General features: G+C 45.7%; 2 protein-coding genes and 1 long non-coding RNA gene across 8 annotated transcripts in view; 1 reads left to right on the forward strand and 2 right to left on the reverse strand.

The window, feature by feature from the left end:
- ulk4 (unc-51 like kinase 4) overlaps positions 1 to 5,606 on the reverse strand; it is a 74,542-nt gene extending 68,936 nt beyond the window's left edge. The window contains exon 1 of the mRNA XM_062565757.1: positions 5,528 to 5,606. Within this exon, the coding sequence (XP_062421741.1) occupies positions 5,528 to 5,547 (20 nt within the window). The 5' untranslated portion in view covers positions 5,548 to 5,606. The remainder of the gene's footprint in view (positions 1 to 5,527) is intronic.
- trak1a (trafficking protein, kinesin binding 1a) lies at positions 280 to 27,605 on the forward strand. Of its 6 annotated transcripts, none has more exons than XM_037453766.2 (16): positions 280 to 484; positions 6,283 to 6,477; positions 15,469 to 15,545; positions 16,613 to 16,729; positions 16,889 to 16,989; positions 17,105 to 17,213; positions 17,496 to 17,574; positions 17,706 to 17,836; positions 17,975 to 18,049; positions 18,347 to 18,484; positions 18,574 to 18,650; positions 18,795 to 19,034; positions 19,279 to 19,607; positions 21,514 to 21,990; positions 23,286 to 23,388; positions 24,637 to 27,605. In XM_037453766.2, the coding sequence occupies exons 3-16, from the start codon at positions 15,495 to 15,497 to the stop codon at positions 25,667 to 25,669; spliced, it is 3,060 nt and encodes a 1,019-aa protein (XP_037309663.2). In that variant the 5' UTR covers positions 280 to 484; positions 6,283 to 6,477; positions 15,469 to 15,494; the 3' UTR covers positions 25,670 to 27,605. The 6 variants fall into 6 exon arrangements, with proteins under 6 accessions (XP_037309663.2, XP_037309660.2, XP_037309661.2 ...); XM_037453763.2 differs by lacking the exon at positions 280 to 484 and adding an exon at positions 3,732 to 3,880; XM_062565760.1 differs by lacking the exons at positions 280 to 484; positions 6,283 to 6,477 and adding exons at positions 12,973 to 13,204; positions 23,670 to 23,767 and having other exon boundaries at positions 24,637 to 24,762.
- LOC134132901 (uncharacterized) lies at positions 12,370 to 17,810 on the reverse strand. The gene is made up of 3 exons (XR_009957104.1): positions 17,691 to 17,810; positions 12,820 to 13,143; positions 12,370 to 12,480 (listed from the first exon to the last, which is right to left on the reverse strand). It is a non-coding gene; the product is annotated as an uncharacterized LOC134132901 (long non-coding RNA).
- Positions 27,606 to 27,857: the final 252 nt, after the last annotated feature.

The following is a 27,857-nucleotide window of genomic DNA, read 5'->3' on the forward strand; positions in this document are numbered from 1 at the left end:
TTGTTCCGGGAATAAAGGAGCACGTATCAAACTACAGAAAGGTCATCCAAGCTTATGACGCATAGGGTTTTTTTTTCAAAACTGTAAATCGCTCTATATACTTATTCTAATCTAACTTGTGATTTAAAATGTATTGAGTGTAACGCTGTCTCCCCTTTTCTTTATAGGTCTACAGTGAATCCAGTGGACATCCATGTGTGGGAGTCCAGCGGTGCACGCGAGACCAACGCCATTTGGTTTCGTCCATGGCTGGTTGTTTTTTTAAATCGGTAACCACTCGGCGCCAAGCTGGACCCGAAGACGTCGCCTCCGCACACCGGCTCCTGCTCCTCTGCCCCGCCCCCTCAACCGCCCTCACCTCGCGGCCCGGGGCCTCGATTGGCCGGCGACGAGGAGGAAGGGGAGGAGCACGTCAGTGAAACGGGTCCGTCCGCTTCACCCCAGGAGTTCACGGCCACCTACAGCGATGCGGAGACCATTACTGGTAATATTACACGCTTATGTTCTCATCCGTAAAGGTAAACAAATTTGAAATCATACGGTAATCACGTCCCACAACATCTACGGCGTTTTTTGGAATAAGCCGTGGCGGACATCGCACGCTGAGAAAGGCGGTTGGGATGATGAGAGTGAGGCATGGGGAGCTGTGAGAAACTTTCCCACTCTGTGACCCTTTTCCCGATGTCACATCCTGTCTGTGAAGCAGCTCCAGGGAACCTCGGCTCCGTGTGCAAGCCAGCATGTGAGAGGAGCTCCCGCTGCACTGGCTCCATCCATTCTTTCATTAATCTACACATCTCCGCCTCCCTTCCCTCCACGGGAGACAATTCACCTGCGCCGTGGCCCGTCTCCTCCTTCTGATTCGAACGAGTCTGCCTGGACTTATTATCCCACCTGGAGTCAGACACTGATGACACAGCTTTTTAGAATCAAAACGTTGCGATGGACTGAAGCCGTAGTGCTACACTGCAAGGCCATTGTGACGGGTTCACCACACCCTCTCGTTAGGAACTTAGGAAGAACAGTAAGGAATGGGGGGGGGGGGGGTAGAGAGAGGGACCAATCACACTGCAATCCGGGCCAAAAGCCAAGTCAACAAGGTCAAGAAGGGATGCCGAGCCCATGTACTGCTCCGGACTAATTGGTCAGCTAGGCAGGGATAGATATATGGCAGTCTCTCAGGAACAAAGGACTTCCTGCCAACTTAACCCTCCCACCTTTGCCATGACCTCACTTCCTTGTATTCATCATCCACCTCGTAAAAGCCTGAAAGAAAAGCATTGTGGGTTTTCTCAGATGGGGGTATGATTGATTTGTACGATTAAACCGCTCAGCTTTGGATGCGGTATGAAGAAACGGTTTGGTAGACTGCTGTGAGATCACACGTTGAACGGATTGTGGCAATATCTGCTCCATCGTGCGTAACATTGAGGTCACTGATGGGCAGGGCAGTTGAGCAGGTCAGGTCAGTGGGGCCATCTGCTGGTGAGGGAGGATTACCATGACAAACCTAACTCTTCATTACAATGTCGCTTTCATTTTATTTCCTTCGTTCCTTCTCCGTCCGTCACACCTCACTGGTTGGATACGTCCTCACTGAGAGGGAGCGTTTGCGTGTGAGTGTGTGTGTGTGTGTGTGTGTGTGCGTGTGTGCGCGCGCAATTTCACTAAGTCTAGAGGATGAATGAACACAAAGGGATGAATAGAGAAGCTCATTGCCGTGGCACAGTTCCCGGCCGTGAGGTTGATTCTCCGTAGTTACCAGCCAGCAGTGATGTAAAGAGTTGAGAAACTGGGAAATTATGGGATGTTTGGGAAGGGAAACCAGGAGCAAGCAACCAACCAGGCAGACAGAGAACCGGAGAGACACAAAGTTTCTTGATAACTCGGTGTAAAATCCAAATCATGGCATGCGGCAGCAAACGTTAAACAAGAAGTTGAGCTTTTATTGTCACACACACACACACACACACACACTTACTATGGATACGAAGTTTTTGTGCGTGAAAAGCCTGAATCATCTAATCTGGAGCTGACAGGAAGCAGACTGGCCGGCTCCGTACTTGACAGAACAGGCTCAACAAAGAAGCTTCATTTTTCAGGCTCGTGAAAGCGATGTTGGCTTGTTTACATATATGATACGGTTACGAGTCTTTTCATGTCCATGGCGCTTTAATCCGGCTTGTTTAACACAACAGGAGCTCTTGGCAGTCACATTATTTTCCATTTTATACATTTTCTAATTGTATTGTCATTTCTGAAATGAATCCCTCTATGAAATAGCTTCTCTTAGTTTTTATTTTTAATGACACCTCTCTGCGTTACGTTGCTAATGGTTTAACAACCCAGGAAAATGTTCAACAACCAATCCCAAAACACAGCTCACACAAAATCTGAATGCAACTGATTTGGATCACACGTGAATTTAATGTTGCGCATCATAAAGCTCTGAACATCATGTGCAGGACCTCTGCCAGCTGTTGTGACCAAACCCGCTGAACTGTCGCGTACAGCAGGTGGTCACTAGATGCTGGACTGAATCCGAGCCCTGGCCACAGTCAGCTGACCAAAGAGCAACAGAAAGCAAAGCACATTTTACCATTTCATCTTAAATAAAGAACGTAACCTTAATATTGTGGCATTTACAGCCCTGGCATAGTGGTAATTATTTGTACACAAGCTAGCACGTCAGTGAAGAAGCACTTTACCAGGTTAGTGACATTTGAACACCTTGGTGCCGCCTCCCACTCACGGATCTGGTAGACTGCCACTGACATTTGACCACGTTGAGGGACTCTCGAGTATTCTCATGTGCTTACTTGCTTTTACACAGTCTAATTTTGGACGGGGCTGTGCTGCAACACGAGAACAGTAATGAAATATGTGGTTGAATGGCTCCGATGGAGAACACTGGTGTAACATGTTAGTGGATTCTAGTTTGTGCTTGCGTTGCCATTGTTTTATTGACTTTTGTCAGGAAAGATGCATCATTTCTAGAAAGCAGCATGCATCCGCTCTTTCAAAATATAGAGAGTGCCAAGTTGAAAGTTAAACAACGTCCTGTCGCCAGGAATCCACCAAAAACCAGAATAACTGAGGAGATTGTCACTAACTGCTGAAACGAACAAGACAAGTTGTGTAACTATTTCACAGGTTTAGGATAATAATAGTATCCTAATTGTCATTCTGTGCCAAACCCGCACAGATCTGTAGGGTTATATGACTCATGTTGTAGAGGCCATAATTACTACTGTAACCGATCAGCTGTCTGCGTTCAATAAAGAGCACAACACGGTTTGGCAGCTAGATGGACCAAAGGGAGAGACCGCTTGAGGCCTCCTGTTGCCCACAGTGTGTTTGTACTAAAGCAGGATAGAGAGAGAGAGAGAGAGAGAGAGTTTACTCAGGGCAGCTGGAAGGAAGAGTCCAGCTGGGTTTGTTGGCTGCTAGAGAGAGGAAGAGGGAGGGAGAGAGGAAGAGGGAGGGAGGGAGAGAGGAAGAGGGAGGGAGAGAGAGAGAGAGAGAGAGGAAGTATGAGAGCTGGCGGCGGGGCGGTCCAATCGGACACCGTCATTGGCATTTCAGGCATGACGAACTGGTTTGGCTCGGGTCTCTTCCCCTCCTCCCTCCCTCTTTTCCTGTCTGTCTCTCTAAGACCCAGCGCTGTCCTCTAAAACTTTATAGCACCCTCTCTCTTGTTGTTCCTGTCTCTCTCTCTCTCTCTCTCTCTCTCTCTCTCTCTCTCTCTCTCTCTCTCTCTCTGCCTCTCTCTCTCCCTCCTCGCCGTGTCGTTTCTCGCGACCTTGCCCTGTCCTGGTCCTTTGGAAAATGTGAACAGAGGGCAGCCGAGTTGGTGGTTCTCAGGCTTTGGGCACCATGAGTGAGTACGCTGTGCAGAGCATGGGGGTTCTGGGAGTTTCTGGGGGGCCTCGAGTCAAGTTTTGAACGCGTCTGGGGAGATGCAGCGAGATAGCGCTCCTCCCGCTGTCTCTCTCTATCATCCCTTTGTTTGTTGGTCTCTCTGTCTGTCTCTCTGTCTGTCTTCCTGTCCGTCTCTGCCTCAGCTGTTTGAACTTGCCTTTTTAAAGTCTGGAAAAGACTAAACTTCAAGCCTTACAGTTTAACTTTTTTTTTTTTTTTTTAGTACTGTAGGAAGGTCAACTCTACTCGTACTGATTTTGGACACAAGTAGCACTGTTGTACTGCAACAGTTTCCAGGAGGCGGCCATATTGATTCCTAGGATTAAAACCTGTCCTGTGAGCAAACATCCACATGAAACCTTCCCACGAGCCTGTTGTGTATATATATATATATATACCCTTGTGCTCTGTGCTAACTCTCGGTCCAGTGATACTACACTTAGTTGTGTTGTGACTTGTGCAGTAGTGCTACTTGGGCCGTTCTGTTGTAACATTGACACGGCATGTTTTGGATCTGTAATTATTGCCAGTGTATTTTCTCCTGATTAAGCTACAGAATGGATTGATCTGGATGTTGACACTTTCTGCACTTGTTGGTGTATCATTACACATGAACGTAAACTTTCTTGCTCCAGTGGCCTCTAGTTGATGTAATTCCAGCCGTCCATGTATTTTCATTTGCATATTAGAATTGAACTTCTCTTGCCTTACACGACTTGTGTTCGTAATCCCAAAACAAAATGGAAAAGTTTGAACTTGAAATGGTTTCTACGCGGTGTCTCTTTAATACATTGTTTACTATTCTCCTGCTAGATGTCAATCGTCCTTCTGTTGCTTATTACGGCCGGTCTGTTGGTTTGTTGTCTCAAAGGAGTCAACAACACTGTTTACTTTGAACTTTGGACCTGGTTCACTTTTTTTGCTCTTTTCTCAACTGATTTAGCAACAGTTTCCATTTAACAACTAAATTAAAACTAGACAAAACATGTACACAAGGGGTCTCTTGTCTTGATCTGAAAACCATTGTTTGTTTGATAAAATACAACGTACACACACACACACACACAAACTGTTTTGCTGTCTCCATTGACCTTTTGTCAGCACACACAGCATGGAGGGGTTTGTGCTATAATTATCCTCATCCATGTCCTATCCGAAACTCACTGTAGGAGTCAAAGTACATCGGTCATGTGTATTAGCAGAGGAGAGATTGTGTGAATTCTGACCAGCAACATCTGCATCAGGTTTGGGCCAATATTATTTGGATTCATTTCTCATTGTGGATTTTTCAACTCTTCTCTAAATTGTTTGACCACGCAGATGTCATTAAACTATAATTTATGATACACATGGGCAATTAATTGAAGTGGAGATCTGTCTTTATCTTCATCATGATATGGATAGTTGGCAAAGGTTCGGGATTTGACGCTTCAGAGAGGCACCACAGATTTGTCTGTCGGTCTGCTGCAGTACTGAATGCGTTGTCTCGTAAAAAGTGTTACTACATGACGACCCAAACGAAATGTGTATTAATGCATAAACTAGTCAAAACCTGGATCAACGGTAAAATGGACAGAATTGGACGGAAATGCCATTCAGTACTTACTTCATGGTCGAAAACCTCATTGACTGCGCTGCTTAATCATTCCGCAGCTGCTCTGTGCATGCGTGTGTGTCTGTGTGTGGGTTTCCCTCTTTTCCAGCACAGTCAGTCATTCAGTCTGGTTAAGCAAACTGTGAGAGACAGCATTGTTTGGCAGACAGACAGACAGACAGAGGGGGGGGGGGGGGATGGACAGCAGAGGACAGAAATAGAGAAACAACTCTGCAGGTTACCTCCCCATTCAGTGTCCATGCTAACCTAATCAATCCACAAGCTTCTCAATTCCACATGACTATAGAATAAGCTACTTTAATGAAGCACACTGAAACCGAAGGCTGGACACCCTTAAGTGAGATCATTTAGTTTTCGAAAAGCAGCGGTCGGGTTGACTCTGGATTTCAGTCGAAGGTTGCTGGTCTCAGAGAGTCTGTGGACCGGATGAGCCGTTTGTTTCATATCTGGAAATGTGTGGTTACGCTGCACCCAGTAATGGTTTTAGCCTGTAGCACAACAACACCTGGGTTTCTATTGTCATCTGTGACAGTGAAACACAACCAAAAGGTGAGCAACACAAATCCAAGTAAGCATTTGATTCAACCAAGGATGCAAATAGACGCAAATGAACTTCACTTTTGGTTGAGTTCTGCACAGTAGATGCGAAGTGTTGAACAGTTCCTTATTTTACCACTAGATGGCATCCTCTACTTCCAGTTCTCATGGGCTAATGGAACGGTCTGTCTCTCGCTCTCTCTGTGCAGATGTGTGTAACAGTACTGATTTGCCGGAGCTCGAGATTATCAGTCTATTGGAGGAACAGCTGCCTGTCTACAAGCTGAGGGCCGACACCATCTTCGGCTACGAACAAGATGATTGGCTGCACACGCCACTGGTGGACCCAGATTCTCCCCTCGACTTGACGACTGAACAGATTGAGGAGACCCTCAAATACTTTTGTAAGTAAATCACACACTGCAGATTTAGAGGATTTAGTGGGAAAAAAAGTAGTGTCCAAATGTATTCTTAATATTATGATGATGATTGTTAATGTAAGAATTTTTATTTCGTTTTTTCCCTAAAGACTAGTCTGTACGGGTATCACCACTCTCTCAAATATTGTCATTAGATGTTATTAATCTTTCCTGACATGATAATGGTCAGGTGAAGGGCGTTTAGACTGATGAGGGGGGAGTGACTGAAAAATAGAGTGAGGAGGGTGTGGAGCTCAGAGAGAGAGAGAGAGAGAGAGAGAGAGACCGTCCCATCTGTGTTGGTGCAACAGCTGACCATGGTTACCACAACAAACATACCCGCAGTGTATATATGCACATGTCTGCCTCTGTCTTATCAAACTAAGAGCTGCCTTGTGGTCGACGCTCACACCAGCTGTAAACCACGCACGCACACACACGCACGCACACACACAAATTAAAAACACAGTAACACAGATGTTTTTTCATCATCAATATTTCAGTTCCCTGTTTTATATGTAGTTATTAAAGTGACTCGTGGTGAAACAGTATCTAAAAATAGATCGAAGGTCTCATAAAGAGGCTTTACTGAGAACGGTGGCTGCTGCCACCCAGACTGAAGCAATGACATGGTCATGTTGCATAAGAAAGATTATTTAAGGTATTCAGCAATTTTTCTGATCTATCATTAATATAGTTTTTTTTCCCTTTACCAACAACTGCTTCCTTCCCTGGACGTGTTGCTTCTGTGGTGTGGTATGAACTGCTGAACCGGAGATGATCATTCACACATTAATCTCATCACGCATTGATTACCGTAATTCACTTTTCTCATTGCCCTCAACCGTTTGCAGGTCATTCAAAACACTGCTGCCGGGACTAATGGAGGGTCTCACATCACCCCCCCTACTCTGACCTCTCCACTAGCTCCCTCTAGCTTTTAGGGTACACTTTCACACCCTCACTTACAGTCAGGCTCCCGCATGGTAACTGATCTACTTCACCTCTACTCACCAGCTGGCACTCTCAGGTCCAAAGCCCCAGGTCTTCTGTCTGTCCCTCGTACGCGCCTTAAGACCCGTGGTGATCGAGCTTTTGAGGCAATAGCTCCTAAACTTGCGGATTCTGTCTTACGCACCTCTTTAGACTGCTGTGTAACATCCTTATTCCCGTTTTATGTGTATTCTCCCATGTGTCTGTTATTTATTGGCCCTATGGTCATATTGTGTTCCTCATTATTGGAATTCCTGCCCTGTAAAGCACTTTGTGATTTTGTTCCGTGGAAATACTTACCTATTTGTCATTCTGTCATCTCAAATTGATGGCCTGGTATCGACACTTAAAGGGCCATCAATGAGAGGGGATCTAAAGAATAGGGTCATACAACCGTATGAGTGCACAGATATGGTTATGTATATATTTAGACATATATTTATATGATATATAACGGCTTCTTGTTAGCCAGCAAAGCTGGTTGACCTTAAACTGTGCTCATATTGTCATTGAAAGCTTCTTTGCCCATGACTCATTGTTCTCCCATGTATAATAATTTTGCCTCTCCGCAACTAAAACGACCAACTCTTGAATGCCCGTCGTGCTCATTCATTTTGGGGTTGCCACGTCAGCTCTGCCAACGCCGCACTGCTTCCCTGCTATCGGCTCTACATGCTGTGTCGGGCCTCTGGAGCCTGAGCCTGTTACTATAGTAACCTCACAGAAGGACAAAGTAGAGGAGAGCAGGGGGGCGATGCCTGCGTACGAAGGAAGGGCGGGAGCAAGCTTGTGACACTCCTGCGCGTGATTGGCTGTAGGCCTCCTCTAGGCCCCGCCCATCCTACTGTGTCATGCATCCTTTCTGCTGCAAAACCCGTGACTGCTGCTGCTGCTGCCTGCGCTCTCTCTCTCTCTGTATCACTGTGCTTATTGAGTCATTGTGTGAGCTGCTGTGGTCCATGTGTAGAGCTGGTGCTGCCACGGAGCAAAGGATGTTACCAAAGAGGAGACCACTGTCCTAGTATGACCTCAGAGAGGCTCGACCGGCGGACGGACTGACATGAAGATGAATTGACAGGAAGCTATAAATGGATGGAGACATTTGCTGAAGCTTTGTGGCCGAAGGAAACTTGGCAGACAGAACAATGAAGAGGAGACCGAAAGACAAGGAGACGGCAGAGAATTCCACCTGACACGTTTGCTGAAAAGCGATGAAGGGATAACGTTTCTTCAAACTGGCGACGCAAGCAACGGTTTCCTGGGATGACGCGCAGAAATGGCACCAGCATCACAACAAATATGGAGTGTAATGCGCTGACAGCTTGTAGTCAATGAGGGTGGAACAGAAGGCACATATGAGAATGGGCAGATAGTCACTAATCCGGACTGTGTGCCAGCTGGTGACCGCTAAGCATGCTGGGACAGCGGAAGTGGACACTGACCGACTGACTGACTGCTCAACGGACAGTTCCGGTAACTAGTAAGATGCCAGCGACAAACCGGTCGTCTCAAAGCATGCTGGGACGTTTTCGTTGGCCAAAGATGTGGCAGCTAAATGTGCTGGGACACTGGAGCACATACAGCTGTCTGTCAGAGCAGTGAGGATGAACAGGCGAGGCCCCACCAGAGGTCAGAGGTTTGTCAAGGCAGACTACTACGAGCTGGACTGGTACTATGAGGAGTGCACTGATGGTAAGACGGAAGTCTGCTACAGTTTTATGCAGTGACCTCTAGTTCTTGAAGAGTTGACTCTAACGACACTGATGTTACTGGCTATGAATGGTAAGAGGTCGTTTCATTATATACTAACGTACTTTCGGTTGGTTAGTCGTGGGCATCATGAGAGATGCATACGGCAGAGATGCTGCCCAGGCCTCTAGATCATGAGCTCTAGTTATGTGGAACGTAGCAATGAAGGATTTTCGACTGAATTACCGGTGGTAAGTACTTCTGTTTTAATACGTTTTGTAATCCCGCTTCATAGATAAAAAGAAGTACTTAACAACGTTAAGCAACGTTTGATAAGCAGGTTTTCCATATGTGTCCTCTGCTTACACACAAACTGAGATTAAAGTAAAGGGGAAGTGGTGGTGGGATTAAGTTGGATTTGTTGTTATCAGTGAAAACCGATATTTATCCCCTGAACATGATAGGACATTTTTATCTTTTACTCCTAAAACACACAAAAATGAGTACATTTTTAATGTATTTTACATTTTTTTGTATTTTAAGACACAGCAGCTTTAACGCTGTAGCTCAGCAGGTGTAGCAGTGATGTGTGGCAGCCGAGTGGCTCAGAGGCCCACGGAGAAGCCTCCAGTACAGGAGGGGCTGTGGGTGTACGTGGAGGCAGTGGGACCGAGCTGGTCGGTTGGGATTCCTCTAAATCGGTGCAATAGGGGCAGTATTGTTTTGCAAATTACAACCAACTGTTTATTACAACAGAGGGAAATACCTGCTGAACCGGAGAGACTCGCAGGAAGTCATCAAAAAAAGGTGTAATAAAGGTATTGATTGGCTGGTAGAATGTCAAAGTGAGTGAATGAAAGGAAGCAAAGTTATTAGAGAGAAAAAAAAAGCAAAGTAATAATCTGCAAGAGTAAATGTTTTAAATGCTGCAGGCCAGGCATCGCAGTCTTGCAGTTGCAGCACTACGTGACGCGTGTGTGTGTGTGTCTGTAGATTACATCAATACAGTCATTCGTACATGTAATTGAGCGGAAGGAAATCAGCGGAGGATTGATGATGCCTGGTCACGTGACGTGAGACTAGCAGCAGATCATGCAACGGATCGGTTGGTCTTTGGCTCTGCCCCTGGCTCTTCCTCTTCCACCGTTGTCCGTGTGCCACCCTTCTTCTCTTGTAAAGAAGCCTTGGTTTGTGCTCTGTAATACACTAACGTACCTTCCATTTGGACACAGGTGCCTTTTTGTGAATTTGAAAGCCGTAGATTTGAGTTATCTGAGCATTTAACTGTAACGTTCGTTGGATTAAGGTTATGTTTGGTAGGGATGGAGATTCTTGCATAACAGTCTAAACCGCTCAGCCCCTCCCCCATGTGAGTTGTGCAGTTTAAACATCCGAAATATTATTTAGCCATGGCATCTAGACCTCGGTTGAGTTTTTGTTTTTACAATTGTACTTGATGCTGAAATGATCAAACATCAAAATGTTCGTTCAGCTTCTTTGAAAAATATACTTGTTGAATGGGGCAGAAATAGAAGCAGCTGGTTTAGTGTTATTCTGAGATGTGGAAGTAGGTTAGCTTATATTTAGCACAAGCCACCATTGCTGATAGTAGCTTGCCAAATGTTGTTTTTATAGCGGCCTTTAGACAAAAGGTTTGGATGGAGGGAAACGAGGGCAGAAGAGGGCAAGCTATCCCTCCGCTGTGGATGGAGGGATAAACCTAGTAGGAATGAAACTGGGAGACAAAACATGGATTCTTTTCTTACAATATAAATAAAAGCTTTTAAAACTTGTTTAATATGTATTACCTTAAATCCTGCACGTTTGCATTGGATATTTGAGTAAACTATCGAACCGCATTGGATTCACAAAAGAAGATCCGGATCTTGTAATAATGAGACCTTTACTCAAAATATACAATGTGTTTCTCAAATTAGGAGACAATAACTATTTTTTTTGATACTTCTTCATTTTGTGCCAATGCAGTGCTTCCGTACCAAAACTTAGATTTTGGAAGTTGTGTTTTAATCCAAAATGACCTGCTGTAGGCTACTATAGAAATCGGCAAGTAAGAGTTCACTGGCCTGTGCTCACATGTTGATAAAAATATCCGTAGTGGGTTGTAAATATAAGCAGCTTGACGGACACAGATCCATTAGATAGAAAGCAGTTGTTGTTGTTGTGGGATTTCTTGATTCTGACCTGGTTTATATCTGCAACTGTGTAGTGTCGATGTAAATTTCTGGTCCAATTTAGTAACGCTCTTTCAAATAACTGCACAAAGCCGGAGGCTTCGCAAACAAATGAGGGCAAAAGCGGGAGAATGAATGAAAAACAAGTAGAGTGTAAAAAGTGAATACGAGCAAAAAAAGCGATGGGAGGGAAAACGGAGCTGTGAGGTACCCAGCGTTGTTTTCCCAGGTCTCCTTTGTGGCCCGCAGCACTGAATCCATAACGCCATTGAGTGGAGTTACTCAAGCAGACAGGACGGTTCTGAGCTGACATCGCTTCACAATTACAGCAATTATAACACTGAGCAGTGACTAATGAGCAGAAAAGTGGGCTGCTTTGATGCTTCCGTATTTATCTACAACGCGTCGGGTCATCTTGGCCGTATGAGGTCAGCTTACAGGAATGTGTGACATTTTCATAGTTATTCTCCTTTTTATGTGTTTAATGTAAAAAAGTTTGAAAAACATGGTCACGTCTGAACAGTTAGAACATTAATTACAGTTGTCCATGCACATGCATACAGGACAACTGAATGATTAAAATGATAAGATAATGTCTAAAATCTGGAATCTAAAACAAGGACGTCTCTCAAACTTAATAGTTTAAGAGGAATAACAAACTATATGCAGCAGTGACTTTGCTCTAATATTTTCAAAAGTTTGTCGTTTTTTTGCGTCTGTTTTCTAATGAGCTCACATTAAAAGTAGCGACTGGGAAGGCGAGATAGGCTTGTCCCTAAAAAGGACTACAGTTCAGCGCATTTGGAAAAAAATCCTTTTATTCATCCGACCGCTTGGCACCTTTCCAACCCAAATAATATCCTGTAAACTTCACTTTATCGTAGAGGTTCGGGGGTTTAACAGTCACCTATAAGTGTTTCACTGAGACTGGCACGCCCTGGAAACAGGTTGTTTGATTGTCTCCATAGTGGCCGGACCGGAACGTACCAAGCCGGTTTCAAATGAGGGGGGTTGGAAAAGCAGTCACTTTCTTTTGGAGTTAAGGCCTTCCTGAAAAAACGGCTGTCTCTCTCAGCTCTGATTGGCTCCCGTTGGTTTCAGGCTGAACTATTTCCTTTTAAGTGAAACAAAAGCTGTGTTGAAAACTTGAGGATTACAGGTTTTCTGGCTTTTAAGAGACAGTGGTCCGCCTTCTGTGTGCAGCAGGCGGCCGTGTCCACCCCTCTCTGTGGTAAAGTAGAATAGGCCATTCACTGACCAGTCACACAGGAGACGAGGAGGAGTCCCGTAATCTGGTTGTCCCACAGAGCTACCTCCAGGGACAACTGACACACACACCGAGCTGACATTAGTCGTCACTCGACCGATGCACACACACACACACACACACAGACAGACTTTGCCAGTCATGTACAATGGAGTGTTTAGAGAGAGACATACTGCATGCACTCACCTATTGTCCCCTTGGGAACAAACGCACTGTTAGATGTGTAGTTTCACATCTAGGCACCCACGGAGCAGGTATTGATTCTGCCACGGACTCCCAGGTGCACACAGCCTAAGGGGGAGCCATGGCGTTGCTTCTGCAGGCTTTGGGGTTCAGTGGATGGTCTTAGAGGCAGAGTGGAGGATGGCACTGCTCGCTGCAGCCGAGGACGAGCTGGAGTACTCCAACCAGCCAGAGGAGGATGAGGAATACGTCCGTCTGCCCACTCATGAAAGCACCGCGCAGGAAGAAGAGTACGTCCGTTTTCCCTCGCCAGGAAGCACAGAGCAGCTGCAGCCGCAGGAGGAGGAGGAAGAACAGATTGATGAAGAGCAACAGGTTTTGTGGGAAGGTAGACGTCTTCATCTACGTTGTCTAGTCTGCGTGGCGGCTTGCTGAGGGTGTGCGACCCTCGACCTGCGTCCTGATTGTTCTGTAATGAAGGGCTGTGTCGGCTACCTGTGGAACCCTCGCGTGTCCTCCGTGGCTTCAGCCTGCAGGCGACGTCTCTGTGGGACTCGGCACAGCATGGTGCCTGTTGTTGTCCATGTTCAAACATGGGCTTGGCCCATCAATGCGGCATGCTTTTTCATATTTGTTTAAGAACACACAAAGCTGTCTGATGACTGTTTAGTTTGTTCGATTGCGTTAAGTCGCTTTGGAATCAACCACTTAATGGCTTTAGGATTGGTTCCGGATAGTTGAGGAACAATCCTGAGAGACAAGGTCGACGTGTTCATAAACCGAGGACCCAAACAGTGTCTCGTTATGCTGGCCATGGGGGTTTGGTGAGGGGGGAGGGGGGGCTGTAGACTGATGTCGTTAACTGTCATGTGATGGAGACGGAAACTTCAGACGTCTGGCTCCATCAGACGGAGAAAAGATAACGGATCAGCTTTGAGCTGTTCAACTAGGCACTCAACGCATGCATCCACCCACAGCTGTCGACGGTTGTGGTGAATAAGACTTGACGTTGGATTTGTTCTTCATCAACAAGAAAGAAAGGGACGGGGGGGGGGGGGGGGGGGCGGGGGAAGCGGCTGCGTCAGTCTTCAGTTACACGCACTCCTTCTAAAACGCCAACATCCAGATCACATTCCCATATTAGGTTACAGCTCCTTTTACGTTTCCCAGGTTAAAGCTACGTTCTCCAACATGCGTCTCGGCCTTTTCTCCCGTTACGCGTTCATGACCAAAGCGGCCAAGGAGCACTGCCGTGTTGTCCTCAAACATGTGGCTTTCTTTTCACGGCAACAAGAGGTGAAGACCGACGTTTACTGTCATTAGAAAGGCCGTGCGTTGGTTTAAAAGTTGACTAATATGCGCTTATTGATCAGACTCTGTGTTACCATGGTGTTAAACCTGCATATCTGTCCATATAAACACACGCATACGGGTATGCTTTCCGCTTATGAACGTGCTGGTTTGTTCCCCCACTAACAATATGTGCCACGACAAGAAAGAAGGTTAAGCGCCTGGGTGTCGGGTTTGCATGAGAATGACTGAATGAACCAATACTTGCTTTAACACTAAAGAGATTCGTGAAGCAGACCAGTGTCCGACTTACTCATTTGTCCTTGTCAGCTGGATGAGGGCAAGTTATTTAATGTTGTATAATAATGGACGTAAAACGGCCTTAGAGTCCAGCAGCCTGACGCTATACTGTCGGTGAAGTATGAGCATATGGAAATGTGCTGTTTGCATTGGCTCCCTCTGTTTTGCATTGTAGGAGGCCAGAATGCCTCTTTTACAGCCCTATTGCATAAGATCCCTGATGTGACTGGCCCTTCTCACCTGCAATAAAATCAGATGGCCGTATCATATTGCCTGTGTCTCTGTGTCTACTGTATGACACACGAGGCACATGTTGGACATTACACCTGCTGACGGCGCAGCACCACACACCTCCTCTCTCCAGGGTTAGAAGTAACTAACAGGGCTGATTAAAAGTAAATATGCTCATACCAGTAGATTAAGGGTACCTGGAGCCAGGTACATGCAAAAAAAAAAGAAAAAAATCAAACTAAATGGGCAACACATTATCAAATGAACTGCTGAAAGCTTTAGCTCTGGAGGAGCAGAGGAAATAGTGGTTTTGAACAGAAGGCATCCAATGGATGAGGCAGCACCAGACAGGCTTCCACAGTTGTGCTAGATTACAAGACAATAAATAAATAATGTTGTTCGATTGAGTGATATAAAGTTCAAGCTTTGTACAAAGAAGGAGTTGGTAATGATGGTGTAGGTGTGGTTTCTCTCTGTCTACACCCTTAACTTATCTTTTCTTAATCGGGACGTATGAAACGTGGGTTGAACGATATGAGATGTATAGTATGTGAAAGGGTACTTCTTAAGAACTTAATGGAATTCATTAACCAAGAACAGGGAGTTGGGTAATTTGTAAAAAAAATAAAAGTGCTGTTTATTTGGAATAAACTTCTGTATGGAATCTTGTTTGATCTTATGAGCTAAAATTAAAACTCAAGTTGGGGAGAAATCCTATAAAATCACAAATTGAATACACAGTTCATTATTTCTTTATTCTTTTTACTAAGTGAATTGCGAGCTGCTTTTTGTACTGAGACCTCGTCTTTGCATTCCTTTGTGTCCATGCAGTGTTGTGTGCTGACAGAGTGGGCCAGATGACGAAGACCTACAGTGACATCGATGCCGTCACTCGACTGTTGGAGGAGGTGAGACCACGTCGAGTCAAAGTAGGGAAAAACGGACTACAGTGCACTCGAGGCAAATATTCCGCTGTGGGCCGATAGTCCGATCACAGGTTTCTCCATGAAGTTCAGGGCACCATGTAATAAAACCAGCCGGCGGCAGTTGATATTCAAAGCCGAGTGATCCACATCAGCAGCTGTGGAGAAGCTCGGTCAGCTTCCTCTGTTTTTAATACAAGGGTGAAATTGTTAAATGACCCACATCCAGCCATCCAACTACTGACTAGTCATGGTATCAACAAACCCTTCTCACCCTGCGAGATATCGCTGTACTGACCTCTTTCTGTGAGAAGTTAACTTCCTTTACTTGACACCAAGACGTGCAGAAAAACAGGAGCGCCTGTCAATCATTTGTGCGGATTCATAATGAGCTCCTAATCACGGTAGTCGGGTTGTGGGAGTGTTCGGGTGATGCTGTGGGTTTGTGCTGCTCTGAGTAATGGGAGGTCGAGGTATTAAGTGTTCTTGTTCAAACACACACAGCGATTGTCCTTTAGTAAAGTGTGGACATTGTTTCTCTCTTCATTACACCCTTTACAAACTTCTCGGGGCGTTATTGTGTACATCTACACATTACTCCCAGGTGACATATTTACAATGCACTCATTTTAAAAGGAATGGTTCAGCATTTTGGAAACAAAAGAAAAGATACTCTTGCACATGTAAAGTCGGAATAGGTTGTGAGGGCCAGCTAGGGTTGCCATCTTTAGTACAGAAGGCTATGGGATGCAAACAATATGCGGTCACGCCATAGAGGTAACGGCTTCCTCTACTAAACCGATGCAGGTCCCATCGGGACCAAATCATTTCTGTTTTCTGGACTGAGCCAATGCAACGAATCGCTCTCACAATCCTTGTAAGGATTCGTTCACGAGCGAACACATCACTAGAAACTGCCGGCACGGCTCCAAAGAGTCAGTCCTCTTATCTAGCTCGTGGCGACAAATTAAATGGGCGTAAAATATCCCAAAATGTAAAATGACTCGTTTAATATGTCGTGTTTTCAACTGAACAAAACGTCCTCGTTGCAGAAAGAGCGCGACTTGGAGTTAGCGGCTCGCATCGGACAGTCACTGCTGAAGAAAAACAAAGCTCTCAGTGAGAGGAACGAGCTGCTGGAGGAGCAAGTAGAGCACATACGAGAGGAGGTACACAGCTGTGTGTGTGTGTGTGTGTGTGTGTGTCGTTGGATCATCTATCACTTGCCCATCATGTAATGTCCTCCTTGGGTTTGGAGGACGAGCTTCTCTTCTTTTACCGTAACTGTCTTATGTCCCCCATGCCTCGGTCAATGTTTCCACATATAGGTGTCTCAGCTGCGTCACGACTTGTCCATGAAAGATGAGCTGTTGCAGTTCTATAGCAGCGCTGCTGAGGAAAGTGAGGGGGAGTCGACCACCTCCACGCCGTAAGTCACGCTTCATTCAGCGCTTCTCTCTTGTTGTTAAACAGCATTTTACAGCATAACGACAGGCGGATGGACTGATTCAAATGTCCCCCCCCTCTGGTGTGTGCGTTCACAGTGTGCGTCCCAGTGAAAACCATGTGTCGACTCCAATTTCTTTCCCCCTGGACTCCCTGCAGAAGAAACTTAAAGATCTGGAGGAAGAAAACAAATCCTTGCGATCTGAGGTACACGCACACATTTACAAATAAGCTCCTGCAAACAACATCTCTGCTTTTTTTAAATTTTAAAGTACAAACATTATGAAATCCCATTTAATGACGCAAATAAGCTAACGCTATAATCTGGTACAGTTCATTGATTTTTTTAACTGCACTTTGTCCCTTTTTAAATGAAATAAATCATCAAATTCTTATATTTTTTCAATTCCAGTGTCTTACAGTCTCTATGGAGGGTTGGGGTGATTTAATAATGACTCCAGTATTGATGAGTATTGTCTTTTTTATCAGGCCAGCCATTTGGAGACCGAAACGATCTCGTATGAGGAGAAGGAGCTGCAACTCGTCAATGACTGTGTTAAAGAACTACGTGAGTACTTGACTGACTGAAGTTAGATTGTTCTTAATGTTACATTTTCTCAACCACTGTGTGATTCCCTCTAAGGGCAGTGAGGCAATAGAGTTGTTTTTTTTGCAGGTACTCACTTTTTATGCTTCCAGGTGATGCCAACGTGCAGATGTCCTCTCTGGCTGAAGAGCTCGCCAGAAAGACCGAGGACGCCTCCAGACAGCAGGAGGAGATCACACACCTCCTCTCCCAGATAGTAGACCTGCAGAAGAAGGCCAAGATGGTAGAGAACCCCTGGCAGCTCAAATACTAACGATATCAAATATCAGCTCTAATGAATGTGTTAGTTATTTTTATTTTGTTTCAACAATGCCTGTGTGCAAACACAGTGTTGTTCATACCCTATCTCTGCTGTTTGCAGTACGCTGTGGAGAACGAGGAGCTGACTCAGCACTTGGGTGCAGCCAAAGACGCCCAGCGACAACTCACTGCTGAAGTGAGACACACTAATAAAGCGTTAAATGACCAAAACCTGATACGGCGCGGCCATTAAAAACCCATTTCAGGCCATCGTATAACAATTTCAGTGATGTTGTGGGGTCCAATGTGCAAACTAGAAAGTTTTCTGGACAAATCTGGTCAAAACATTTTCTTTCAAGTCTCAAGTGATTTAGAAGTATTCGAAACAAATATACTTCAGTTATTCCCCCCAAAAAGCTACACATGCATGTTGTGCACGCATATCTTGTTTTTTTGTTCCCCTCTACACTTTCAATCTTTTCCCTTCCTCCAGTTGCAAGAGTTACAAGATAAGTATGCAGAGTGCATGGAGATGCTTCATGAGGCTCAGGAGGAGCTGAAGAACCTGAGAAATAAAACTCTACCACTCAGCACACCTAGGCGTTTCCATTCTCTGGGTCTGTTCCCAATGGTGAGCTCACTTTCACTCACCATTCTGTCAGTAACGGAACATTTCCCTGTTCACGGGTTCCTAAAAAATGCTTTTACCTGCTCCTCCAGGACTCTCTGGCTGCAGAAATAGAGGGCACCATGAGGAAGGAACTTCAGATGGATGATCCAGACGTAGAAGAGCAGAGGTGCATAGCCTGGCCCGCCCTAAAATGAAAAAGTAGACAAAAGATTACAGCAATGACAACCTTCGTGCTGTAATGGCCGGTGTTTATTATATGAAGACTATCCATTCAATAAATCTCCATCTATATTTGTTCATACTTCTTCAGGCTGCAGCCCAAGCGAGTGTTTCAGACCGTAAAAAACCTGAACCTGATGCGCCAGCAGCGCTCATCGCTGGCGCCCTCCCCCCTCAACATCCCGGGCTCCAATCAGACCTCGTGCCTCACCTCAGGGCTCTGCAGCAGGGTGGGCACGCCGCGCTCCAACTCCCTGTATGGTAGTGACCCAGGAAGTGGGATCATCCTGGACAACAGGACCAGCAGTGTCCTGGAGGGTCGGGACGATGGGTATGGACTGACCGGCTTCGCAGAGCACATTTTAAGATTTTTAAGATGTTGACTCTCTTCTTTTCTTCATCATCACCAAAAGCTACGGGGGGGCAACACTCACTGTACTCTTTGTATTTTTGTGTTTGTTGGTAACCTTCAGTCATTAGCTCCTGCATTTGTTATTGTCATCTTTAACAACAAAGAGCAACTGAGGGAGAGAGACTTGATACCAATGAAACACACAACTCTGCGCCCTCCCCAGGTCAGAGGACTCTAACAAGCGGCCCCCTGGCACCCCGGGGACCCCCGGCAGCAGGGACCTGGAGGCAGCCCTGCGGCGGCTGTCCCTCCGCCGCGACAACTACCTCTCGGAGAAACGCTTCTTCGAGGATGAGCGGGAGAGGAAGCGGTCTTATTTGGCCAAAGAGGAAGAAAAGGGAGGGGAGGGGAGTAGTGGGGGCCCAGGGACACCGACGGAGAGCCTGCTGTCGCTGTGTTCGCATCCCTCCTTCGGAAGCGTCTGGTCGGGGTACTCCATGTCGGCCAGATCCTACCTGCCGGATAAGCTGCAAATTGTAAAGCCGCTAGAAGGTGATTATTCCGCTCAGAGACACAAGTCCTCACTCGCTGCACACAATGAAAAAGAGAGTCTGAATCAGAGCCACTTGCCCAGTGAGCGTTCTAAGATCTCTCCCCAAAGTTCAACCCCAATGAGCCAGACCCAATCCCAGAGGCAGAGCAAAGCCCCTCAGAACCAGCAGCAGCATCAGTATCGAATTTTTCATCACCACAGTCAGTCCAAACTCTTTCTGAGTGCCTCCCAGGACCCTGAGACCCTGCAGGGGAGCTCCAGCCTGGTGGAGCTGAGCGGGCAGCAGAGCTCACGGCCCCACCTCAGCGCTCCGCTGGCTTTAGTCACAGCGCTGCTGGAGGTGGTGGAGCAACAGGAAGGCAGTTTGAATCTCCAACACTCCTTTTACTTCAGACACACACGGCCACGCTGCTGGTTCGAAGTTTAGATTATTAGCCAGTTTGTCTAAAAGCCAGGAGCTTAACAATTTACAAATAGTTGTTGCCCAGTATACCATTTTCAAAGTCAGGACAATTTGAGAGCAGTGAATTTTCCCAGTTTTGCAATGATCCCAAACACGTCACAAAAGGTGTGCACATTACACTGTAATCTTGTTTGTTTTGCAGTGACTGATTAACTATATGGTACTTTCAAATGGCCTTGCTTATACATTATTTTTTTCATATTCATATTTTTCATATTTACTGTTATTTAGTTTGCAAATGACTAGCTAAGAGACCTTTTTTATACTTGCAATCACTAGCTTATAAAGCGTGCATCACTTTAAAAATGAAGTCCACCAAAGGACACAAATTGTGAAAGAACACTGTTCCAAAGGTGTGTGGCTCCACCTAGTGTTCAAACTGAGTTACATCTCAGTGTGTGTGATTCATTCCAAGGCTGATGATGGTTGGTTAAGATGCTAGAAAATGATCTAGAATCTTTTAATTATTTTACTTCATGTTACCTATTATGACAAAGTACCTTGTAGAATGATATCTTCATCATTCTAGCATTTGTACCATTTAAAGTCAAAAGTAAAGAAATTAATCTAAACAATAAATGAAATGTTTTGACAGGATTCCTTTAAAGTAGAGAAACCAATCCACAGATGTAGTGCTTTTCTACTTAATGTGCTATCCATCTCTTTCAAACCTCTCTAGTTCCTTTTCTTTTCCTCATTTAGGTCTTTTTCTGTTCAACCTGTCTGTTTTCTTTATTGATGATTTCCTAAATAAATCATACTATTTGTTTTACCTTTCCTTTTCTTTCCTCATTTTTGTGTTAATTGTATTAGTCAATATACTGACATCTCTCAAAGTACCTTCAGATAACGAGAAAACAACCATTCATTGGACTGGAACTTTACTACTGGTCAATACTTAATACAAATCCATTGTAAATGCAGAACTGACCCTATTTACTGCATGAAAGTAAGCGCATATGTGGCTTTTCTTGTCTGTGTGAGGATGTGCATGTGTGACATGGATGGAGTGACTTGTTTATATACATGATATTGTATATGTGTGTGTGTCTGCTCACCCGTGTATTTGCTTATTTATAGCACAAGTTATGGCAGTTTGTACGATTGTAGCATCTTTTGATCATTTTTTTACACATACAATCATAGAAGTGAACAGATGTGTCTACCTAATAGTACAGTACTATTTACAGGCTTATGACCGCTGAAATATCGCTCTGTGAAGTAGGCCTGTGATGTACAGCAGCGGCGTCTCTTCCTCAAATTTAGCACAATCTCCCTTAAAAAGGCAATCCGGTGACTTGTGAATGGCCCAATCGAGTGTAAACACAACAACCTTTAGATATCATTTACAGTGAGATATATGTATATATATAAGCGTGTATAAGAGCATCTGAAGACTGATTTGAGATAACATGAGTTTTCCTCTCACCCTTTTCCTCTAGGCTCTGCCACTCTCCATGCGTGGCAGCTGTTGGCTCAGCCCCACATGGGAGCTCTGCTGGATCACCGGCCCGGGGTGGTCACAAAGGGCTTCCGCACGTTAGACCTCGAGCAGGAGCAAGAGGATGATTGGCACCTGGACCAACCGGAGGAGGACGAAGTCTCCTGCGACTCGTTCACCGGCTTGTCAGGAGAAAGCTCGGCTCCCGTGCATCTGCCTCGCTCTACCTCTTCTCCTGTGTGCTGCAACAAGATCAGAGACATTGATGACAATAGCCGGCTAGAAACAATGCAAGGGAACATGTGCACAGGCAGAGAAGTGATTCTTCCAAAGGATGGACATGTTGAAAAGCTGCCGCTTTCCTTCTCTTGCCTCTCTACTTCTTCTTCTCCTCCTCCTCCTCCTCCTCCTCCTCTCCCCTCTTCTTCCGAGATGAACGGGCACGTGGACCTCAAGGAGCTCCAGGACCGTATGCCTGGTGAGGGAGCACTTAGCTGAGGGTCACTGCACCGCATCCATCTACCCTCACCCTGAAACATTGGGATGAAAGGGGAGGAAGGGAGGGTTTGAAGGGGGGAGAGGACTTTTGGGAAAGCATTCACAGGACATCTCGCAACCCCAAAGTGACGTCCCTTCCTGACATCTGCACATCCACCCATCCCCCCCCCCCCCCGCCCCCCCCCCCCTCCCCCGGCAGGCCTTGTTCGTGCAGCCATCGAACCCCATCAAAACAAAGTATATGTTTTTTTTGTTCATTAATGTACTTCAACTTACATCTGAATGGCCTTCCTTCTCATTTCACGCTTTCTTTCAGTGCCACACTTTGGCCAATCATCCACCTCAGCTACCCTCTTCAACAAGTCTATCACAGTAAATCACTTCTTCCAGATCAATCCAGTTTACCACACCACCCCATGCACACAGAAATAGAAGGGCACGGGTCCACAGCGTGGCCACGTACGTGAATATCAGGTGTTACTAGTGCAGCTATCCGAGTCACATGTGAACACATGGCGACCGTTGGCTGGTTAATATTGGAGTTGACCTGACCCGTACGGTCACCTTCATCGACACGGGATAGGATTTTATTTATGGATGGCGTTAAAGTCAGAACATTCGTTCTAAATACTGTTTGTAAACAAACACAAAGGAATCTTAAAATCCCAAAAGATATCACCACAAAGGGAATTAGAAACACCCACACCAAAATACAAGAACAATTTAATGGCTGAATAAAAATTGTAACCGAGATTGAAAAAGCAATTTTTAGTTTGTCTGTTCTATAACATTTCTCTAGTGTTTCTAGCAACATTATTTACTCAAGGCGCTTAGCTGTGAATGTAATGTAATCCTTTTCTAGACATTCTACCCTGAAAATCATCACTACCAAAAATGAGTTTAGAAGAGATGTATAACAGATAATATCATTTTGAATGTAATTGTCAAAACCATGACAAAACCTAAAAGCATGATGGCAGTAATAATTACGTTCTTTAGACAGAAGTCCAAATGGAACTTGTTAGCCAGCACTCTTCATTTGTGCAGGAACAATACGGTCTTCCATAACTTTTAATACACATTCAGCGATCCTACCGTCACCAGTTCACATCTTACTCTTGGCTTAACATACATGCTTTTTCTTGGGGTTCATTCTGTAATTATGATCTATTCTTTTCTCCACTTTGTGCACAGTATTTTTTTAGCAGTGTTGCTTTCTACCTCGTATCTCAGGACTAACAGCCTTTGCCTCTGCTCTATCCTCCTCTCCTTTAGCCCATTTCCCCGGCAAGAGTATGTCTCACACCAGCTCTACATACACCTTCACCACCTGCAGGATTCTCCACCCTTCTGATCAGCTGACCTCTGTGTCCCCAAGGTAAACATCCTTGATACCAGAGTACCTTTTATTACTGTCATTTTCCAGTAGTTTGGTCCATTGAGGAGAAAAATGCTGGTATTCATTTAAACATTTGAAGCCTTACGTAGAAAATGAATGCCGACTTCCCGCCATAACGGCTGATGAAGTTTAGTGTCTCCAGAACCAAATCCCCACTGTGCTCTGTAAATCCAACTGCTTCTCAGCCAGGGCTACTTTGATGCCAGAGCACCTGGCTGACTGCGTACTCTGTGTCCTTGCCGTCTGATTGGCCTTGGCAGGTCACGTGATGAGGAAGATGAAGTGGAGTTGTATCATGTGGTTGTCGTGGCCGGAGTAGAGCAGACCCATTGAGTGCATCCACTGAGGGTGTACATGGGTGAGGCAATGCATGGGAGGGCATTGCAGAATAAAGAAGTGATTTTTCCCAAATCCCCTCCTAACCAACCTTCTGATGAAGTGCTGTGACTCCAATCACTGATAAAAATCTAACTCTGTCCAGATTTAAGCATGGATGCTCCTTCTTGTGGTTTGAACATCTAGCATGGTGTTATGTAACTTTGCTCTGGTCCTATGGTCAGTTGATAACAAGAGGTTGTACACGTGGTTGGGTATTTGATCTGAATTCAAAGAAGCCCCAGCATTCCAATGTGAAGGAGGCAGCATCTACAACAAGCCATTCGACACTTTAAGACCTCTGCTGGTGCCCCCAACGTAAGACCTACTGTGGGGACACTTAGACGGATGCTGCTATCTCAACCTCCACTAGCTGAGCACTCAATGGAGAAAGACGATCTTCTTTGATTCAAGAGGATGATGATATGCTCCACGTGTACGACCCCTCTGCTGCCATGTACCAGATAGAGGTCACGTGACTTCACCTGTCAGTGTTTTTGCTCTTATAATTCTGTGCCGTAAGTGTCTGTATGAAACCTGGCTGTCTTTATTTTTTTAAATGTATTAGTCACTAACAGCCCTTTCCTCTGTGACAAATAACATATTTCAAACGATTAGTGATTTCACGCTGATTTAGATGAGACTAACGGTCTAAATAGGATGGATGTGTTCAAGGGCGTGTCCCAACAGAGACTCTTAATTGTCCCTTAAAGCTAAGTGAAAGGACTTGATGACTCATGTCTACTCAATTCTCTCCCATCATTCCATACTGTTTCTCACGCATCCCCTCTCTGTCCATTACGTCCTCCCTCCCCCCCAACACGCTCTCCTTCCCCCCTACTCCACCCCCAGCTCCGCTCTGGCCTCTTGTCAGAGCAGCGCTTGCTTCGGCCCCCCTACGCCCACCTGCTCCCCTTTTCCCTTCTCTGCCTCGCCGTCCTACACCCCCTGCTGCACCCCCCGCCGCCTCTCCCTCTCCCTCTCCCTGGCCGAGTCCTCCACCAACCTTAGGGACTCCACCAGGACCACCAGCACGTCATTAGGCCTGGTGCGCCTCCTGCTGGAGAACGGGATTTCTGCCTCGGTGTATGACCCCCGCAGCTGGGACCGAGGGCTGGGTGGGAGCGGCGCCTCGACACCGGCGGGAGGCGCGCACGTTCGGAGGAGCGTCGGCGTAGCGGAGGAGGCCGAACACAGACGAGTGGCGAGGCGCCCGGACACCCTCCTCCTCCTCCGGCCCGCCACGCCCCCCAACCCCAACTCCTCCTCCTCCTCCACCACCAACCACCTGCTTTTTCAGTTCAGCCCTTCCGCTGACGACCCGCCGTTTTACGACACCTTCCTCGCCTCCAAGCCGGCCCGGACGATTCTGAGGGAAGTGCTCGGGGAGGCGGAGAGGGAGCAGCCGGATGAAGACGGCCAAGCGGAGAAGCTCAACCTGCGACTTGTGGACAAGCTGAAACGCTTCCGCCCCCTCCCCTCTCGTGCCGGTCCCGGGTCATGCGGGACTACTCTCATAGCCCCGTTTGGCACTTCCGGACTGGGGAGCAGTGCACTGGGCGGGGGGCTTCCGGGTTTGAATGCGGGGCTCAGGAGGAACCGAAGCTACCCTGCCATGGTCGGGGCCAGTATGGCAATGAAAGACCCGGGGGGCCCCCCGAGCACAGAGATGGTCGTACCACACGCACAACAAACAGTGCGCACACGGGATGTGGACAAAACGGCAACGAGTCGCACGCCGGCCACAACACGCACATCACAGACGGGACATGAGCTGGAATCGGACGCAGCCCATTCGGTAGAACAGAGACACCCGGGGCCCAAAGACGGGCTGTGGTGTTTAACTAGCAATGACCAACGCAGTGATGATGAAATGGGGACATAATAATAAAACCAACCAAAACTAAATGCTTTACAGCACCATACGTGTAGGGCATTGCACATGTGCCCACATGACAAAGACCCTAATGACTATATAGCTAGCTTTCAGTTAACCACAGAACCGGACCGGACTCATAATGCATCGCTCATAACCAGTCCAGAACCCACGTGGTGGCTGACGATGCTGCACTGGTTTATGCTCCTGTGCAGTCAGACCAAACGAATGATGGACTATGTTGCCTTCTCCCGTGCCCATTGTTATTGTATATTTCATATGCAATGTACTGTGTCATGCATTTTGCAGTTTAATATTAACGGCCCAATCTGGTGGAAGCACTGCAGAGCTTTCCCAGGACAACGCCTCATTTTCCTTCTCAACCTGAAACATGCACTTTAAAAAAAAAAAAAAAAACGTACTGTGCTGGAACAAATGATATAAGGTGACATTTTTTAACCCTAACACAAAAATATTTTTTCCCAAAATAGGCCATTATAAACAACAATAGAGTTATAGCCAAGACGTCTGCTAGTCTTGGCAAGGGCCAGAGCCTTCATGTAAGGGTCATTGTTTTTTTATACTGTACTGTATTTTAATTTAACTACGGTCAACTTTCTGCCTTTCAGAAGTGCAAAATTGTCACCTTATATTTGGGCCACTGTGGTATTTTTAAGTATTCCTAGTTGCACTGGAGTCAAATGGAATTTCTGGTCACATTCAGTGGCAATGGCCCCAGGGATTATGTTCTATTTCATGTATGTAATATGTATTTTCTGAAGGAATCCAGATTGGGACTTTAATGTGCGATCTCACTGTGACTCCCTGTTCCTATGTGCCTACTACCAGCCAACATACTGTATCTCATTGGAGTATGGGTTTGCATTTGTATTGTTTGATTACTCTTTCATTTTAATGCAGTAGAGAGAGTACACGAGAATAACTGTAGATTAATATATTTGCATTTGAACCTGCTGAGGTGTCCCCACACACTCATTTGTGTCTATTTTAGACTCTTTGTTTTTGTCTCCTTGCGAGTTTGTGTGAAGCATTCCCTCCATTTACTTATCCACAGGGACATGTAGCTTCTGAAGGGTGATGGAGGACAGGTCCAGCTACACACTCACAAGTTAAAACACTGACCACAAGAGCCCGACCTGCAGAAAAACCCAAACTTGTCTTGACAGATTGGCCTTTTCTCCGTATTGCCTGTGTGAACCCGGATCAAATGCATTGATAAAATAAATCCCTTGCACCCAGATGCTGATCATGCAAGTGTTTGTAGTCTGGTGACAGCCAGCTGACAGACAGTGAATGGACGGATAAATGACTCATCTGATTTGAGGGGTGAAACAAGTTCATTATGAAATGTCCATCCCACATGTTTGAGTGAAGACCCTTTGCAGATGTGTATGTCACACTGACATTTCGGATCATATTTCATCACACAGGTGGTTTAATGATAAATATTTCTCCAGCGCTAATGGCCACACAGAAACATTTCCAAAGGGTAGCACACGCTAACACAAACACGAAAAATGCATTCATGCTGCCCGTAACAGTTGAACATTGGGATAAGAAACTATTTTACAGTGCTTGAAATTATACCAAGTGCTAAGACTGAAATGAGGAGGAGTTTGAGTTTGTCATCTGAATGTAAGTTATTACAAACAGTCGTCCTGCTGTAGGCCATATTTTGTGTGTACAGTATGTCGTTTTATTTTCAGTTTGTGAAGTCTGAGGGGAACTGCTCTTGTAAATGTGTGCAACACATATAGTCATGCTAACGTTTTTAAGATATACTGTAACAGTAGGACACAAATACAGGGAATTGCGTTGTTTATTTTTCATTAAAGCGGGAAGTAAACTTTTCTGTTCAGGGACTGAAGTGTTCTATTCTACAGAACAGATTGCACCGTCAATAAATATAAATACATTAAGAATGCCTCGTTTGCCTCATTTCATGAGTCTCTAACACAATATTGATGTATTTAATATTTCTGGCTCAGAGGTCTGAGAACAAGTTGTCAACCCTGATTGGGAGGCACAATACGACTGAACAATAAGGTGAAAGATCACTACCGTGTTTAGAAGCTCTTTTTATTCTGACGTGTAAGCAAAACACCAATAGCCGAGTCCGGTCTGACACCCGTGTGTCTGCAGCTAGTCCCGCCTCTCTCGTGTTCAGCTTGAATGA

Source organism: Pungitius pungitius, chromosome 11 (genome assembly GCF_949316345.1).
Source record: "Pungitius pungitius chromosome 11, fPunPun2.1, whole genome shotgun sequence".
Taxonomy (NCBI): domain Eukaryota; kingdom Metazoa; phylum Chordata; class Actinopteri; order Perciformes; family Gasterosteidae; genus Pungitius; species Pungitius pungitius.